The 18177-nt window shown below is 36.4% G+C and overlaps 1 protein-coding gene across 3 annotated transcripts in view; it reads right to left on the bottom strand.

Moving 5' to 3' along the window:
* The window catches only part of DENND4C (DENN domain containing 4C), a 174902-nt gene that overhangs the window by 37671 nt on the left and 119054 nt on the right, over positions 1–18177 (bottom strand). For 2 of the 3 annotated variants that reach the window (XM_037851099.1, XM_037851101.1), the window contains 5 exons: positions 16336–16464; positions 16002–16146; positions 15568–15714; positions 9635–9757; positions 8654–8800 (listed from right to left, as the gene is read on the bottom strand). In XM_037851099.1, coding sequence (XP_037707027.1) covers positions 8654–8800; positions 9635–9757; positions 15568–15714; positions 16002–16146; positions 16336–16464 — 691 coding nt within the window. The remainder of the gene's footprint in view (positions 1–8653; positions 8801–9634; positions 9758–15567; positions 15715–16001; positions 16147–16335; positions 16465–18177) is intronic. The other variant, XM_037851100.1, reaches the window with a different exon arrangement.

The raw sequence follows: 18177 nt of genomic DNA, 5'->3' as shown, positions 1-18177 counted from the left end.
AAAAAATCCTTTTTTGATAAAAACACTTCAAAAGGTAGGAATTGAAGGAAACTTCCTCAATATGATAAAAGGTATATATGAAAAATCCACAGCCAGCATAGTACTCAATGGTGAGAAACTGAAAGCTTCCCTCTAAGATCAGGAATGAGACAAGGATACACCTGTGGTCACCACTATTATTCAACATTATGCTAGAAGTTCCAGCCAGAGCAATCCAGCAAGACAAAGAAACAAAAAGCATCCAAATTGGAAAGGAAGAAGTAAAACTGTCATTACTTGCAGATGATATGATCTTTTATTTGGAAAATTCTGAGAAATCGACGACACAGCTACTTGAGCTAAATTCAGCAAAGTGGCGGGATACAAGATTAATGTACATAAGTCATTAATGTTCCTATACACTAGAAATGACCTAACTGAAGAGACACTCAAAAAAATATTCCATTCTCAATAGCAACTAAAAAAATCAAGTACCTAGGAATAAACTTAACCAAGAAAGTAAAAACCTCTACACAGAAAATTACATAACTTTCCTAAAAGAAATAAAAGGGGAACTAAAGAGACGGAAAAATATTCCGTGTTCATGTAGGAAGGCTATACGTCGTTAAACGTCAATCTTACCCAAACTGATCTACAAATTCAATGCAATTACAATCAAAATTCCAACAACCTACTTTGCAGACTTGGAAAAGCTAGTTACCACATTTATTTGGAAAGGAAACATGCCTTGAATTGCTAAAAACATTCTAAAAAAGAAAAATGAAGTGGGAGCACTTACACTTCCTGACTTTGAAGTGTACTATAAAACCACATTAGTCAAAATAGCATGATATTGGCATGAAGATAGACATACTGATCAATGGAACAGAACTGAGAATTTGGAAAAAGACCCCCAGATCTGCGGTCAACTGATTTTTGATAAGGCCCCCAAATCCACTAAACTGGGACAGAATAGTCCCTTCAACAAATGGGGCTGGGAGAATTGGATATCCACATCCAAAAGAAAGAGGAACCCTACCTCATACCCTATACAAAAATTAACTAACAGCAGATCAAAGACCTTAATATAAGATACAGTACAATAAAACTCCTAGAAGATAATGTAGGGAAACATCTTCAAGACCTAGTATTAGGAGGTTGTTTCTTAGACCTTACACTCAAAGCACAAGCAACAAAAGAAAAAACAGATAAATGGGAACCCCTCAAAATCAAAAGTTTCTGTACCTCAAAGGAATTTGTCAAAAATGTGAAGAGACAAGAAATGCAACTGGAGAAAATATTTGGAAACCAAGTATCTGACAAAAGACTGATATCTTGCATATATAAAGAAATCCTACAACTCAACGACAATAGTACAGACAGCCCAATTATAGAATGAGATGCAAATCAAGACCACAATGAGATATCATCTCACACCAATAAGAAAGGCTACCATTAAACAACAGGAAACTATAAATGCTGGAGAGGATGTGGAGAAGTTGGAACTCTTATTCATTGCTGGTGGGACTGTATAATGGTTCAGCCACTGTGGAAGACAGTTGGGCAGTTCCTCAGAACTTCCTGAGTTACCCTATGATCTGACAATTCCACTTCTCGGTATATACCCAGAATATCTGAAAGCAGTGACATGAACAGATATCTGCACACCAATGTTCATAACGGCATTGTTCACAATTGCTAAAAGACGGAAACAATCCAAATGTCCTTCAACAGATGAGGGGATAAACAAAACATGGTATATGCACACAATGGAATATACACAGCAGTAAGAAGGAATGAGGCCGAGAAACATATGACAACATGGATGAATCCTGAAGACATAACGCTGAGTGAAATAAGCCAGACACAAAAAGAGAAACATTGTATGTTACCACTAACATGAACTCCGTGAAAAATGTAAAATAAGTGTCTTATAATATAGAACATAGAGCTCCTAGAGACGGTCAGAAGCTAGTGAAGTGGGAACGATAATCTAATATGTACAAATATGATAACGAGGGTAAACTTAATGGTATGGGAATGGTCAGGTATGACTATGGTTCATTAATGGGATTATAAGTATCAGTGATGCACTGAAGGCGAATGTGTTCGTAAATGGTTGTTTAAAGGCATGTAACCCAGAGAGTAGCACCATAAACCCAAATAGTATTGGCATGATATACTTATAAGGTGTGACACTGGTGCAGAGGGTTAAAAACAGAGTGGTATGGAAGAACTATCCATTACATATTAACGACTATATTTAATATCTTACCAACACTACACAAATACAAAGGATGAATAATTAGCAGCTGATAAGAGCTCTGGGATGTATTATGTTATAGTAATTGTTTAAAGTTGAGAGTGATGATTGTACAACTAAGTGAAGATAATGTAAGAAACTGACCGTTTATCTTGGGATAAAATATATATTAAGTGAAATTAGGAACCCAGTACTTAATAAATCAAGCCCTTGACTTGAGGCTTGCTCTTGGGAAATTCAGGGTTGTAAATGGGAGGCTGAGCTCTCTTATAATTATGCCTAAGAGGCAGCTCCAGAAAACCTCTTTTATTGCTCAAATTGGCCTTTCTCTCTCTAAGCCCAAAGCAGCAAATAAATTCATTAACATCCCCTCACAAGGGACATGACTCCCAAGTGTAATGAATCTCCCTGGCGACATGGGATATGACTCCCATGAATGAGCCTGGCCCTGGCAGTGAGGGACTGAAAATGCCTACTTGATGAAAAGGGGGAAAAAAGAAACGTAACAAGCTGAGGTCTCAGTAGCTGAGAGATCCCAGCGTCAAGAGGCTATCTTGGAGGTTTCTCTTATGCAAGCTCCAGCTAGACATCCCAATTGGCCACAGCATGCCATGCCCTTACCAAAGGTAGTCCCCAAATACCTAGGTCCCTACCTGATATTCTATAAAAGATTCACTTGCTAAGTTTTATCTCTCAGAAACTTAAATCCACCAGAGTATTCCTATGCCAGACAAGTCCTAAAACCCAGAGGCAAAAGCCTCTTTAACAACAACAACCAGCTGCCGCTCCCTTCCCCATACTGTCGACACCCCCTTTCAATATGAACAAGTTAGGGTGCTCAACTGCCTAGACACCCCTGAAGACGGAGAAAGAGATTAAGAGAGATGAAGGGGTAGCAACAAACAAGATAATATTTAACAAAGGTCTATGAATAGCGAAACTTTACATAAATACATATATATATCTTTTTTTCTTTTTTTTTGATGCTAAGGTGTTGGAATAGCTGGAGGGGGATAGAGGACATGGTGCAACTGTAACCTATGGCATCCTTTGAAATTTGCTGTGTAGCTACTCATTGAATTGTGCTTTGAAATTTCTCACCTTTCTGTATATACACTATATTTCATAATAAAGAACTGAATCCCATAACAATATTTGAAATAACCTATATAACTGCTTGCCAAGCTGAACATTGAAAGTTAACACATTTTTGTATGTATGATATATTTTACAATAATGGAAATGGCTAAAGTTGTGGAACTGTGACCCATGACATTCTTTGAGGTTTGCTCTCTATTTGTTGAATCATACTTTGAAGGTTACCACTTTTATGTATATATGTTAAAGTTCACAACAAAAAAATATGAAAAATTAAAAAATGAATCTCTATTTTCTGATGCAACTTCTATTTTAAAGAAAACTTACTGTTTTTCTGATTATGGAAATGATACATTCTCAGAATAAAAGATTCAGAAATTAACAAAAAGGTATAAAGGAAAAAGCACCCCAAAAAAGTCATTCAATCCTGCTTCTCAGAAATAACATTTTAACATATAGCCTGATTTTCAGCCTCTATGCATATATACACACATTTAAAAAAAAAAGATCATGCAATATATGCTGTTGTATATTCCTCATTGTTCACTAGATAAATACAGGTCTATAAATATTTCTTACATTTTAAGAGTCTTACATTCAATATATAACAATATATTCTTAGTCAAACAGCATACCTAAAAAGAAATTTTCTCTTCTATCTTAGTTTTCATGCATTCAACTCAAAGAATATTTACCAGGTATGTATTCTGTACAAAGCAAATCTGTAAGCATGGAATAATTACACATATGCTATAACCAAAGCCTTACTGCCCCAAAGTAAAAGAACTGCCTAAAGTAAAACAATCTAGAATGGAATTGTTAGAATTGGTAAATTCCAAGAAGGCTGATAAAATCGGAGCATTTAAATAAAATTATCACTCAAGCAACAAAAGATAAAACCTTAGTACAAAGGCTATTATCAAGAAAGTGAAAAGACAATCTGCAGAATGGGAAAGAAATAGTTGTAAATAATATACCTGATAAGGGTTTAATATCCAGAACCTATAAAGAAATCCAGAAATTCAACAACAAAAAGACAACCTAATTTAAAAAATGGGAAAAGGACTTGAATAGATATTTCTCCAAAGAAAATATATATATGGCCATTTCATGCCCACCAGGATAGTTATTATAAAAAATAACTTCAAAAAAAAAAAAAAAAAAGGAAATATTGGTGAGGCAGTAGGAAAAAAATGGAACCCTTGAACATTGCTTGTGGAAATGTATTACGGAGAAGCCACTGTGGAAAACAGTTTGGTGGTTCCTCAAAAAGTTAATAGAATTACCATATGACCCAGCAATTCTATTCCTGGGTATATATCCAAAACAACTGAAAACAGGCACTTGAACAGATACTTGTAAATCAATGTTCATAGAAGGATTTTCTAAAAAGCTAAAAGGTGGAAACAACCCAAGTGTCCATCAAGAGATGAATGTATAAATAAAATGTAGTATATACATAAAATGGAATATCATCCGTTCCTAAAAGAATGAAGTTCTGATACATGCTACTACCTGGATGAACCTTGAAGACATCATGCTGAGTGAAATAAGTCAGACACAAAGGGACAAATATCGATTCCACTTATATGAAACAACTAGAATACGCAAATTCATAGAGACAGAAAGTAGACTACAGGTTGGGGGTGGGGATTAAAGTATAATGGATATAGGGGTTCTGTTTGGGGTGACTGGAAAGTTATGGTAATGGACGGTAGTAATGGTAGAATAACACTGTGAATGTGATTAATCCCAATAAATAGTACAGCTGGGAGTGACAGAGATGAGCAAGTTTACATTGTGTATATGTTTCCAAAATTTAAAAAAAGAGAATAAAGAAATAGAACAACTAAATGCCATTCACGATCCTAGAAGAGATCCAGCAAGGGAGGAGAAAAGGTTCAAAAGGTCATTACTGGGACATATAAAAAATTGGAATATAGATTGCAAGTTTTATTTCAATGTTAAATTTCCTGAACTTGTTATCTGTGCTTAAGGCAACTACAAAAGTGAATATCCTGTTCTTAGGAAAAGCACATGAAAGTATTATGTGTTCAAGGAGAATGATGTGTACAACCTACTCTCAAATGTTTAGAAATTAGAAACATGAAGAGATAGACAAAAAGAAGGATGGATGGACAGAGAGAAAGACACAGCAAATGTGGCAAAATACTAAGTTGGTGGATCTGGGTAACTGGGTGGGGGGTATATTTAGAATTCTATATATGGGTTTTGTAATAATTTTGTAACTATCCTGTAACTTGGTAATTATTTCAAAATAAAAAGTTTATTTAAAAAAAAGTAACTCAGGGTACCTATTACAATTGGGCCCAAATTAAAGACCCACTGTTTTATTTGCATAGAGCAGAAGTGATGTGAGTCTTATTTTCCCATTTGCCTTCAGTGATAGAAACTACTCTGCCACACAAACCTTCCTGGGGTTGAATCACATCACTGCCTGTTTGCTCTTGAGGAGTACAGGAAACCCTAAAAATCCTCCCTCATTATCTACAATAAGAAAAATAAGGACAAAACTGAGAACAGGAACTAAAACAGGAAAGGTATTCCAAATAACAACTAAACACACTAAATATTTTCCTGTAAAAAAATCAAATACCTTTTGTGCCAGTTTGGATATGTTATGTCCCCCAAAAGCCATGTTCTTTAATGCAATCTTATGAGGGCAGACATTAATCCTTTGATTGAGTGTTTCTACAGAGATGTGACTCAATCAACTGTGGGCAAAACCTTCAATTAAACTATTTCCATGGAGATATGGACCCTGCCCATTAAGGGTGGGTCTTAATTAAATCACTGGAGTCCTATAAGAGAGCTCACAAATAGAAGGAGCTCAGAGCAGCTGAGAAAGACATTTTGGAGGAAGCCATTTTGAAACACAAACAGGAGCAAAGGACATCAGCCATGTGCCTTCCCGGCTGACAGAGGCATTCCAGATGCCAACGGCCATTCTTCAGTGAAGGCAGCCTCTTGTTGATGCCTTAGTTTGGGCACTTTTATGACCTTAGAACTGTAAATTTTTAACTTAATAAATCCCCTTTATAAAAGCCAATCCATTTATGGTATTTTGCATAATGGCAGCATTAGCAAACCGGGAACAGATTTTGGTACCAGAGAAGTGGGGTAATGCCCAGTTTGCAAATACCAAACATGTTGGAACAGCTTTTTAAATAGATATGCAGAAGATTTTGGAAGAACTGTGAGGAGTTTGATATAAACGGCCTAGATTGCTTTGAAGAGACTGTTGGCAGAAATATGGACTGTAAAGATATTCTGACGAGGTCTTAGATAGAGATGTTGAATGTGTCATTGCAAACTGGAAGAAAGGCAATCCTTGTTTTAAAGTGGCAGAGAATTTGGCAAAATTGAGTCCTGGTGCTGGATGGAGGGCAGAATTTGAAAGCAACAAGCTGGGATACTTAACTGAAGAGCTTTCAAAACTAAATGCAGAAAATGCAGCCTGGCTTCTCCTTTGTAGCTTATAATAAAATGTGAGAGAAATAAGCTGAGAACTGAAGTCTGGGTTACAAACAAACCAGAAACTGATGATCTGGAAAACTCTGGGCTTTCAGAAAGTGAAGTCCCAGAGGCTACAGTCCCACATGAGGATTTAATGAAACTTGGAAGCAGCCAGCCATTTCAGTACAAGTGAAGACTGGAGATGGAGTAATCCAGAAAGCATTTGTGGAAAGTCCTATTGTTTGATAATTTTGACCCATTTAAACTGCATGCCAAGCCAACAAATTTTTTGCAAGATCTGTATAGACAGAACCACTGCCAGTCTGGACTGGAGGAGATGGAAAAGGAACAAATCGAAGGAAAAATTTTTTCAAAGACAGAACCACGGAAGTTGAGGTGTGGAGTCAAGAAATCTCGGGCAAGGAGAGCAGAGCAACCCATGCATGTGGAAAGGGTGAGTTTGCCCGGAGGTAGAGGGCGAGCTTTCCACCTTGATGCTCAGGAAGAGTGCTGCTGCCCCAGGACTTAGAGATGGTGGAGCACATTCCCTGGGGATTGGGGAGAACCTGGCCACCACCCCACTGTTCAGAGTGGGGAGAGCCTTTGCCCCAGAAAGGCAGAGTCCAGGTGGCACCCCGATGCTTGAGGAAAGTGGGGCTAAGAAGAAGGTGGTCTACCCAGTGAGTGGATATGTTGGAGACCTCACTCCACCATTTGGAGAGAAAAAGGCTGCCATGAAGGCCCTTGGAAAGGGTGGGACTGCCGCTCTCTCAAGCCCCAAGGATAAAATGTCATTCATTCTATAAATAACACTCAGACTTTGAAATCTAATGAAGTATGCCCTGTGGGTTTTAGGAACTGTTTAGGTCCATGAACCCTGTTTTCCTTTCAGTTTCTCCCTATGGCAATGGGAATGTTTACCCTATCCCTGTTCTGCATCTGTATATTGGCAGCAGATAATTTGTTCTGAGTTTCATAGGTCCACAGATAGACGGGAATTTTGCCTTAGAACAGACCACACCTGTAACTGATTCTGATTGGATCTTGTACTTACCTATTGTTACTGAAATGATTTAGGATTTTGTGATACTGTGATGGAACAAATATATTTTGTATATGGAAAGAACATGTCTTTTGGGGGTCCAGGGGCTAGAATGTGCCAGTTTGGATATATTGTATCCCCAAAGCCATTTTCTTTAAAGCAAACTTGTGAGCGCACAGATTAATCTCTTGATTGAGTGTTTCCATGGAGATATGCCTCAATCAACTGTGGGAGACGTTTGATTAAACTATTTCCATGGAGATATGGACCCCGCCCATTAAGGGTGGGTCTTAATTAAATCACTGGAATCCTATAAGAGAGCTCACAGACAGAAGGAGCTCAGAGCAGCTGAGAGATGCATTTCAGAGAAAGTCATTTTGAAACACAACCTGGGAGCAAAGGACCAGCAAATGCCAGCCACATGTCTTCCCAGCTGACAGACAACACGTGTTCCAGATGCCATTGGCTGTTCTTCAGTGAAGGTAGCCTCTTGTTGATGCCTTAGTTTGGATACTTTTATGGCCTTAGAACTGTAAATTTGTAACCTAATAAATCCCCTTTATAAAAGCGAATCTATTTCTGGTATTTTACATAACAGTGGCATTAGCAAACCAGAACACCTTTAGATACCAACAATTTTAACTTTTTCTTTAGCCCACTTATGGATTTAAACTCAGTTTTGGCTCATTAGCATGTCCATTACCATTAAATCAACAATTTAATGTCATTAAAGACTCATATATGACTGTAGAAGTGTACTTAAAATATTTAATAACTAATATGCAGAGACTCACCAGTGCTACTTTTCCTGCTGTTTACATCAAATATACCAGATGGAACTTTCACTATACTGCTGCTCCATGCAAAAGGTTCAGTAGAACACCGTGGCTCAGGACTGGGTTGTGAATGTTTTGCCACAATGGCAGAGACATCATACAACTCTGGAAAAAAATATTTAGAAGTTACAATTTTTGCTTTTGCCAATATGGAACAGAAACCATATACTGGTTTTCATATATTTTATGTACTATTTCTCTAGAAGGAGTGAACACATATTTTATTACTGCTTCATCATGTCTGGTTTACTTAATGCCATAAGTGTTGCAAGAACTGACTGAAATAAACACTTCAGTTCGCATTCAAAAATCCAAACTTGAGCATTCTTGAGTAAATCAATTAAGGCTTTTTGCTATTGCCTGGCAACTGGGAGAGGGGCTTGCTTCTGTTAAACTCAAGTGACACCATTAAAGAAAGTGTACTTTTGTGAAGAGAGTAGGAAGGATATCTTACTACCGTGAAGCCAAAATATCCCTCTGTATTTCCATAAGATGATTACTACAAAGTTACCTCAATGAGTTCTATAAAAACCGGGAAAGCCACACATACTGTTTTTAGCTTACCAATGAAAAATATCCACATCGATATTTGGATGACTTCTAGTGAAAGAGTGTTCTAAAATAAAAGAAGCAATGGCATACAAGTTGGGTGACCCAGTTTGGTCCTGGTTCTGTCAAAAAGTAGCTATATACTTTGGTAAACAAATACCACAATGAATTGGAGTTTCCTACAAAATGAAGGGCTGACCTACAGCATTCCTAAAGGTATCTTAGATTCTAAAATTCAGGGACTATTAAAGTCTATCTAATATTATACTGTATCTTGAATAAGCCAGACATTACATTCTGAAAATTATCACCAAAATTATTACATAACATAAGGTTTTTATTGATACATGTAATTTTCTAAGTAAAGCTAGTAAACATCCAGTACTTAACCTTTTGTTTGCATTTCTGTTTTAGTTATCAATTCTCTTGCTACTTGTTCTTCAGGCACAGGAATTTCTGCATCATCCTTTATCAGTTCATCCTTAGACCCATAGCCTTGGTCAGACTGACCACCTGTAAAAAGCAATGCAGGCTTACATATAAATGTTTTTATACATTTATAATCTATACAAAATAACAAAAGAAAATTCTATTGATCTACACCACAATTAAACTTAGAAAACTAGAAGACAAGCAAGCTCACAAAGCACACAGAAGGTTTTAAGACAATGATAAAAAGCAAAGAACAGGAGAAACCAGCAAACACCAAAGATTATAGACAATTACACATTTGAAGCACTGAACCTCAATTTCCTCATCTATAAATTAAGAGATTTGGACAAGATGTTCTGAAAAGGTCTTTTGAGGAGTGTCCACAGTATGCTACCTTTTGTGTAAGAAAGAAGAGGAAATATATCACATATATCTGCCTACTTTTGCAAAAAGATACATCAGAATGATAAGCCAGAATATAATAAAATTAGTTACCTACAAGGGGTGGGTAAGAAGAGGTGTAACGGATAAGACAGGGAGGAAACTTCTCTGAATATGAATAATACAACCACACAGAAAGGGTGGGGGTGGCGTAACCAATCCAAATCACTTTTGAATACAGTATTTTGAGTATATATTCTAAACCTGGAGGTTTATAATCAGAGCTCGAATTTCTTAGTATTTTTGTTTCTCACAGTGTGGAAAGTCTGAAATGATTTTATGCGTACTGTAGAACTAAACAAATTAGTATATGTGAGGATGATGTTGGAAGAAAGGTTCTTACTGAGGAAGAGAGGAGGCACTTAAAAAACGGAAAAGGCGGCAAAAAAGAACCTTGTGGGGTTGGACTAGAATTAGATGTGTGCGTGTATATATGCATGTGTGCCAGTTTGAATGTATTATGCCCCCCAAACACCATTATCTTTGATGTAATCTTGTATGGGCAGACGTTGTCAGGGTTGATCAGATTGTAATTCTTTGAGTGCTTCTATGGAACGTGCCCCACCCAGCTGTGGGTGATGACTCTAATTAGATAATTTCCATGGAGGTGTTGCTCCACCCATCCAGGGTGGGTTTAAGTTGATCAGTGGAGCCATATAAATGAGGTGACATAACAGAAGGAACTCAGTGCAGCTGTGAGTGACATTTTGAAGAGGAGCAAGCTTGCTAGAGAGGAACATCCTGGGAGAAAGCCATTTTGAAACCAGAACTTTGGAGCAGACGCCAGCCACGTGTCTTCCCAGCTAACAGAGGTTTTCCGGACGCCATTGGCCATCCTCCAGTGAAGGTACCCGATTACTGATGTGTTACCTTGGACACTTTATGGCCTTAAGACTGTAACTGTGTAGCCAAATAAACCCCCTTTTTATAAAAGCCAATCCATCTCTGGTGTTTTGCATTCCGCAGCATTAGCAAACTAGAACAGTATGTATGTAGGTATGTGTGTGTGTGTGTGTGTGTGTATATATATATAATAAATTTTATATATATTAGATGCATTACACACACACACACACACACAGAGATTTTCTAGCTCTGTCTACTCAAAAGAGTTTAGACACAATAACCCTGATAGCAGTGAGCTTATTTAGAGCTCAGATCTTGGTTTCTAAAATCTGTTCCCCAATAAAATGAAGCTGGGATCCTTGAAGCAATGGCTGATTCCAGAGCTCAGATGGAGAAGGTACAAGATAACATTCTGTTGTACCAGAAAAGAAGTGCTCAAGAACATGAGAGCATGTCTAAGGTACATAGGAATCAGCTTACAGGAGTTTCCATTGGCCAGTATTGGAATAATTTGAGCATCAAAATAAATAAGGACAGTAATGGTTTATAACCCACTTAATAAAACAGGAATCCATAAGTTCTTATTGATAATACGTAGGTAAATAAGAAAAAAAAATGGAGAAGGGAAGTTCTTCCATACAATACAATGCCATCTTATAAATGTGGAAGGAGTGATACAGTTGGCCACGTAACCACTTTACAACCATCACAGTAAAGACTGGTTGAGGGAAGAACCGTCAATGGATGCTTAATATAAAAGAGAAAATGTGATAAGAAGGAGGATATTTTTGCATGGACTCAGAGTGTGTCCTCACAGACTGCTTATTAACTGCAAGGGGATAAACAGTAACTATACATAGAGAAATCAAACAACCACTGTGACCAGGAGATCAAAATTAACATCCCAGTGAGGGACAGACAGACATTGTGTGCCTGTGGTATGTGATAATCTGAGGGTACACCACTCAGTTAATATAGCCATGGATGCATAACCTAATCACAAAGAAACGGACAAACCCAAACTAAGGAACACTCTACAAAAAGCTGTACTGAATTCTTCAAAAGGTCAAGGTCATAAAAGACAAAGAAAAGATGGAGAACTGTGCCAGGTTAAAGGAGAATAAAGAGAGGGGGCAAATTACTACAAAGAACATTAGGATAATTAACAAAACACAGTAATACAGAAAGGAGCATATCGATGTTTTCCTAAATTTGATTCCTATACTATGATTATGTAAGAGAAAATATTACTGAAATATTAAGACGTAAAAGGTCATGTTGTATACAACCTACTCCCAAATGATTTAAAATAAACAATGTGTGTATTTGCATAAAAGAAAATCAAAAAGCAAATTTGACAAACTAAAATGATGGTATCTGAACAAATGATATTCAAGATTTCTCTGTACTATTCTTGTAATTCTTGTAACTTTTCTATACATTTGAAAGTATTTCAAAAAGCTTTTTTAAAGTCTGTTTGGCTTTAAAGTTATATAATTTAAAAATGAAATTAAGACCAGTTACTAGAGAAACATTATAAAAGCTGTCAATGAAAGCCACACAAAATAAGCTATGTTATACCTCCCAATTTCTACCACTGCCACTCAAAGTTTAGGTTTAGCATTAACAAAGGAACTAAACTTAAAAAAAAAACAAACAAAAACTGCTCTTCAGAATAACTGCAGCCACTTTTACATTGCCCAATGTCTCCTTCCCCTGGCCCCTGCCCCACCCCGCTCCCAAGGAAGTCTGGTACTGCAATACAGCGCCATGAAATGAGTCCTAGATTAGGAACTGGATAAACTGATTAAACCCAGATATACTCCTAGGAAGATAAGTGTCTCAGTATCAGGTACCAAGAGGAAAGATTCTGTGAGACAATCAATAATAAAAAGAGTTACTCAAATATTTGGGCTGGAAGTCTCAAGAAGTATCCAGTAACATCACCAGAAACCCTACAGAGACATGTAATCACTGTAAGTTCAGTATCTGGGCTTCAGCCATTTGAAATGCAGCTAAAAAGAAATATAGGAAAGACGGATTTGAAGATTCTTCCCCAACTATTGGAATCTTTATACCAATTACCTACGATTACCAGAGGCTTCCCCCCTGCCCCCACTAAAGAACTAAGTTGCCTCTAAAATAAGGCAAGTTAAAAATCTAGAGGGATAAGAATGTTTATCTCTCTGTTACTACTATCATTATTCCAGGTGAACTGGTTTCATACAAAACATTTTTTTGGTTTTTCATAAATAAAACTCATTTCTTCTATAAAAATCAGGGCAAAAATAGAGGAGGAAAGGGTTCATCTGTAAAATAAAGTAGTTTTAAAATGAAAGTCTAATAGGGATGACAGAAGGAAATTACAGAGGCATAAAAGTATGGAAACCACAAGTTTTTCTGGGCTGCTAGAGGGTAACATGCAAAAGGGAATTAGAGAAAAGAGTAAAAATGAAGATAGATGGATAGGCAGGGTTTTTTAAAACTTGCAAAGAAGTCTGGATTTTATCTGGTAGATCACAGGTACCACTGAAGAATTTTGAGTAGGGAAATGACAAGATTAGATTTGCTAGAAAAGCCAGAGAACCGTGTGAATGTGAGGATAGGTGGACTGTCGGAAGACTGAGGAGAATTATAAGCAGGAATTTTGTAAGGAAGTTACAAGAAGCAGAAACAATGAAGGTCTGAATTTGAGCAGTGATAAAGAGAATGGAAAAGAGTAAACAGAGTCAGAAGACTTTTAGTATTTTAAAACAAAAAGGTTTATTTCCAGGATGTTTTGAATATGGTATGACTAGTTGGGGGACAACAAACTATGCCACTGAGAGAAGCAGACAGCATAAGAGCAAAAGGATGGAAAAAGGATAAAAAGAGAAGCACTCAACAGAAAGTAATAAGGAAAATATGGGTAGAGGCAGAGGGATATTAAAAGGAGACCATGGAGAAGAAGATATGGGGAAAAAGACCAAGTGACATAGGCTGCAATCATGGAATTGATGATTTTATGAATTACTGGTAATTTTAGGGCAAATTTTATAATTCACTTTCACTGAATACTATTCCTTTGAGTTTATGTCTCAATCAGATTCATGTAATGCCCAGCACTGTTTCTTTTTACATTGTCAATACTCAATATATCTTTTTTGAATGGAAGGGAGGGAGGGTGAGCTAAGAAATAGTAGCCGAATGGATGATTTTGTTGTTGCATTTAGATTAAACAGAATTTAAGAAAAAAAAAAAAAAAGTCTAATAAAAATTCCTACTTGTTGAAAGAAAGTTAATTTATAAACAGAATTGTGACTTATAGCCATATGTTGAAATTCAGTGATTTATATATTCTCCTGTAATTATGGGAAGGTAATTTATAGCCTAAGAATCTAACCAATCAGTTTTAGAAAGCAAAAACTACCTTAACAACTCCTTATGGAACAATGAATTCAATAATTCCCATCATACTATTTAACTCAATGATGCTACAAACAAACCTCAACATAAGAATTATAGCAAGGCATAATACATTTTCAAATACAGTAACAAATATGCTTTGCAAACTGACCATAAAATGTCAGCTGGATATTTTTAGTAGAGTCCATATAGGATTACACTTATCTGAAGTAGAAAAGCCAAAAAAACTAAAATTGTTTTCCATTTAAAATAATACTTAAAAATAGAGCAAAAGGTCTCTCCCCCACCCTTGCATGTCTGCAAAATTTAACCTAATAAATGGGAAATTACCTGAAGTGGTTAACATTCAAGGGTAGAATTAATGCACACGTGCATCCATGGCTTCACGTCATACAAGTCTGTCTGCACCCCACACCATGACAGCCAAGGACAAATGCAGCACCAAGAAACAGCACAGAGCAAAAAGCAGAGCAACAAAGAGCAGAGAAAAGGAAACTTCAGTAATTGAGACAAGTTCATCAGATGAAGCACAGGAATTAGACTCAGAATTCTTTTTAAAGAAAAGCTTGAGATATTAAAAAAAAAAAGAAGAAGAAGAAGAATGTGGGACAGACATATATCTGCCCAATGTGCTGCTTTAATTACGCTTATTTCTAACTCGAAGGACAGAGGTTATGCCCATAGCTATGTATGTAAAAAATAGCTTTAGTAGCTTTTTGGATTTTAAAATGTGTCATTTAAATTAATGAGTATGCAAACAGAACAGCTTTTATCATGAGGTATGTAACTTATTTTCTTCCTTTTTTGATAGTCATAATTTTAAAACTTTAAGCTATATTTTCCATTTATTGGAAAAAATGATTTACAAGTTGTGTCATTAATGTTCAAGTTCATAAGCTCACAATTCCTAACAATTATAACATGCACTTCCATAAATTAATGAACAAGCATACAGCAGTACTGTTTAAGAAGCATCATGCTAGAGCCTTGTGCACAGCAGTCTAAAGTTAACCCTACACTACAGGAAATAAAGAACAGTGATCTGCAGCCACAGGTGTAAATTCTTCTCTTCTCGATACAGAGTATTTTCAAAGTATTCCTATCAAATAAACTCAAGAAAGGAGGGGAAGAGCTTTAAACAAAAAGAAAGACTTAACATGAGAGGAAGTGAAGGGTTATTAAAATCCAGATTTTAGTACCTGTGCTAGAGTGATTACCAATGGAATCAAGCCTGATTAAATCTCTGACGAAGACTGTGTGCTCCCCAGTGTTAGCATCATTAGAACTATCCACACTACCGTGGCTTAGCGTGTCCCCGTCACTTCCACTTGTGGCATGCTGAAGAGCTAAAGATAAGGATAACAACAGTTCAATACCCCATGCCCTGACAACCTCAGAAACTAAAAATGAGTGACCCACAATTCATTTAAAGTTGCAGAACATTTTCTAAATTGCTGGGGAAAAGAAAAACAAACCACAAAAATAGTTTTGGAACAGGTAATCTCTGTCTTTAGTTGTGTGTGAAAATATCAAACAGAATTTCATTTTAGTTTTTTACCAAATAATTAAAATTTCATGTATCTATAAAGCTTATAGTTCAGCAAGAAAGTATCTTTTCAATCACATATATTACCTGATATTGAGGATACTTGCGACTTTTGCACAGTCTTTTTAAGGGGCTGCCTAAATTGTGCCAAACCACGCACCACATTCCGTACCTTCGTCCACAAGAAGATACCACTACGGTTACTGCTAGGCCACGGGCTCTCCAAAACTACCTAAAGGTAAAAATAATGTTTATTTGGAAAATTTGATTTAAAAAATACATGCACACATTATGTGTCTATATATATGTATATCTATTTACAACCCCAAAACCTCCTCTAAGAGAAATATCATGAATATCAAAAAGGTATAAAAATATTGCTAATAAGCAGGATATATTGCGAAATTTTAAACCTACTTACCTTATTATAATAACCATATGTAATAGCATTTGGCTTTATCTTAGCAGTTTTCATTTCAAATAAGACTCTCACTGCTAAAACAGGATGGCCCCAAAGTCCACAAAGCTGCATTACTACTCGATAGCACACCTAACAAAAAAATAACATCAAAGCATCAGTAGTTAGCATATAAAGTTTCTCTGTGACACACAGAGATTTTTAAAGGATTTTAATCAATTCTTCTCATAGTCACTAAGCACTATTTTCTCCTTTGTTCTAGTTTGAGAGTCTCATTAAGTTATTTTTAAAACTTATTCATTAATGGAAATAACAGCATTATTAACTATTTTACATGAGACCTATGTGCACAAGTTCCATTTGTTTGAGTAATTAAGTCCACACAAAGAGAATGACTGTTACTCTCCACAATTTGAGAAGGAATTCATTTTATGATTAAAATAGCTCTCTCTCTCAATCACTATATATTCTATGCCAAAGGAATTAAAGGCAGCATTTACAGGATGCCTATATAACAAAAAGGATTTTCCAAACCTGTATCTTAAAAAGAATGAGAAGAAGAAAGTTAAATATGCTGTAATATTACTAGCAAAGGCTCTTCTGAGGACAAGCAATTAGAAAATACTAGAAGTTAGAATCTCCTATATTAGTAGAGGTTAAAAATCATGAAGAATGAAACTGGAATCTCAAGGATCCCCGGAAAAGAAGTAAGCCAGTTTACATGAATAGTGACAGGGCAGCCACAGTCTACTGTAGCTTAATTTAAGAATAAGGAAATTTACATAGAGAAGATACTCTTCTAGGGGCTTGTAAAATGTGCTCCTTATGACAGAGTTGGTTAGCAAAGCCAAGTAGCTCTCCCTATTAAAAGTAAAAGCATATGAGAATTGATATTTTATTCAAGAAAACAAAAGAAATGACATAGGAAAAGTTTTTGAAAAGGCAGATCAGTACTAGGAAGCTAGAAATGGGAGAATGTATCTGAGGAGGAGTTCAACTATATAAATAATCAGGATAAAGAAATGTTAGGAAATGACATGAATTAGAAACTGAAGAAACTAGGTAGATAAATTAAGGGATAAAGAAAAGTAAGGCACAAGAGGGTTCTTTAAAGAACTGACACATTAACAGGAGTAAAATTTGTGCAATTCCAAAGAAGCCATAAGAAAGCAGAAGTGAGCTCAATGCAAAACACATATGCACTTTTAACAGAGCTAATTCATATGCAAGAACCCATAAGCTACAAACTTTGTACATAGAATCTCAGCTTTAGAAGTTGAAGTTGTACTAAAATATTTTGAAAGTCTTATTCAACACTAAAAGTGTGTGAGTCATGCAGGAGTAAATAATTTCCTATGTCAAACTGGAATTACTCTGAATTTTCAAAGCCATCCAAATAGTGAATTTATTCTGCAGTTGCAGAGTGTTCCCCCAATCTTTCCATGTTTACCTGCATAAGAGCCAGGCACCAAACTAAAGAAACAGCAATAATGCCAGGGATATAATTTTTAATCAAAGCTTTTTGTTGCCTACAACATTTTAGATACCTGTGGTAGATGAAAGATGGACACAGAGTCTTGGGCACTTTTCCCCTTGAATTGAGAGTGAAGGGCTCTGAGACTACTGGACTGACCAACAGAAATCAGCAGAAGTGACACTGTGCTGGGTTTCTGGCTCAGGCCTTAAGAAACTGACAGATTCCACTTCCTGTCTCCTGAAATACTCCCTCTTTGAACTCTAAGATGTTGTGGAAAAAGTCCAAGTACCACATGGAGATGTCCTGAGACTACATGGAGGGAGAGGGACCCAACTGAGCCCAGCATTTTGGTCAACCCTGCCAAGGTA

Source organism: Choloepus didactylus, chromosome 10 (genome assembly GCF_015220235.1).
Source record: "Choloepus didactylus isolate mChoDid1 chromosome 10, mChoDid1.pri, whole genome shotgun sequence".
Lineage (NCBI taxonomy): Eukaryota > Metazoa > Chordata > Mammalia > Pilosa > Megalonychidae > Choloepus > Choloepus didactylus.
The sequence above is the reverse complement of the archived record's forward strand: the minus strand, read 5'-3'. Positions and strand labels throughout refer to the sequence as shown.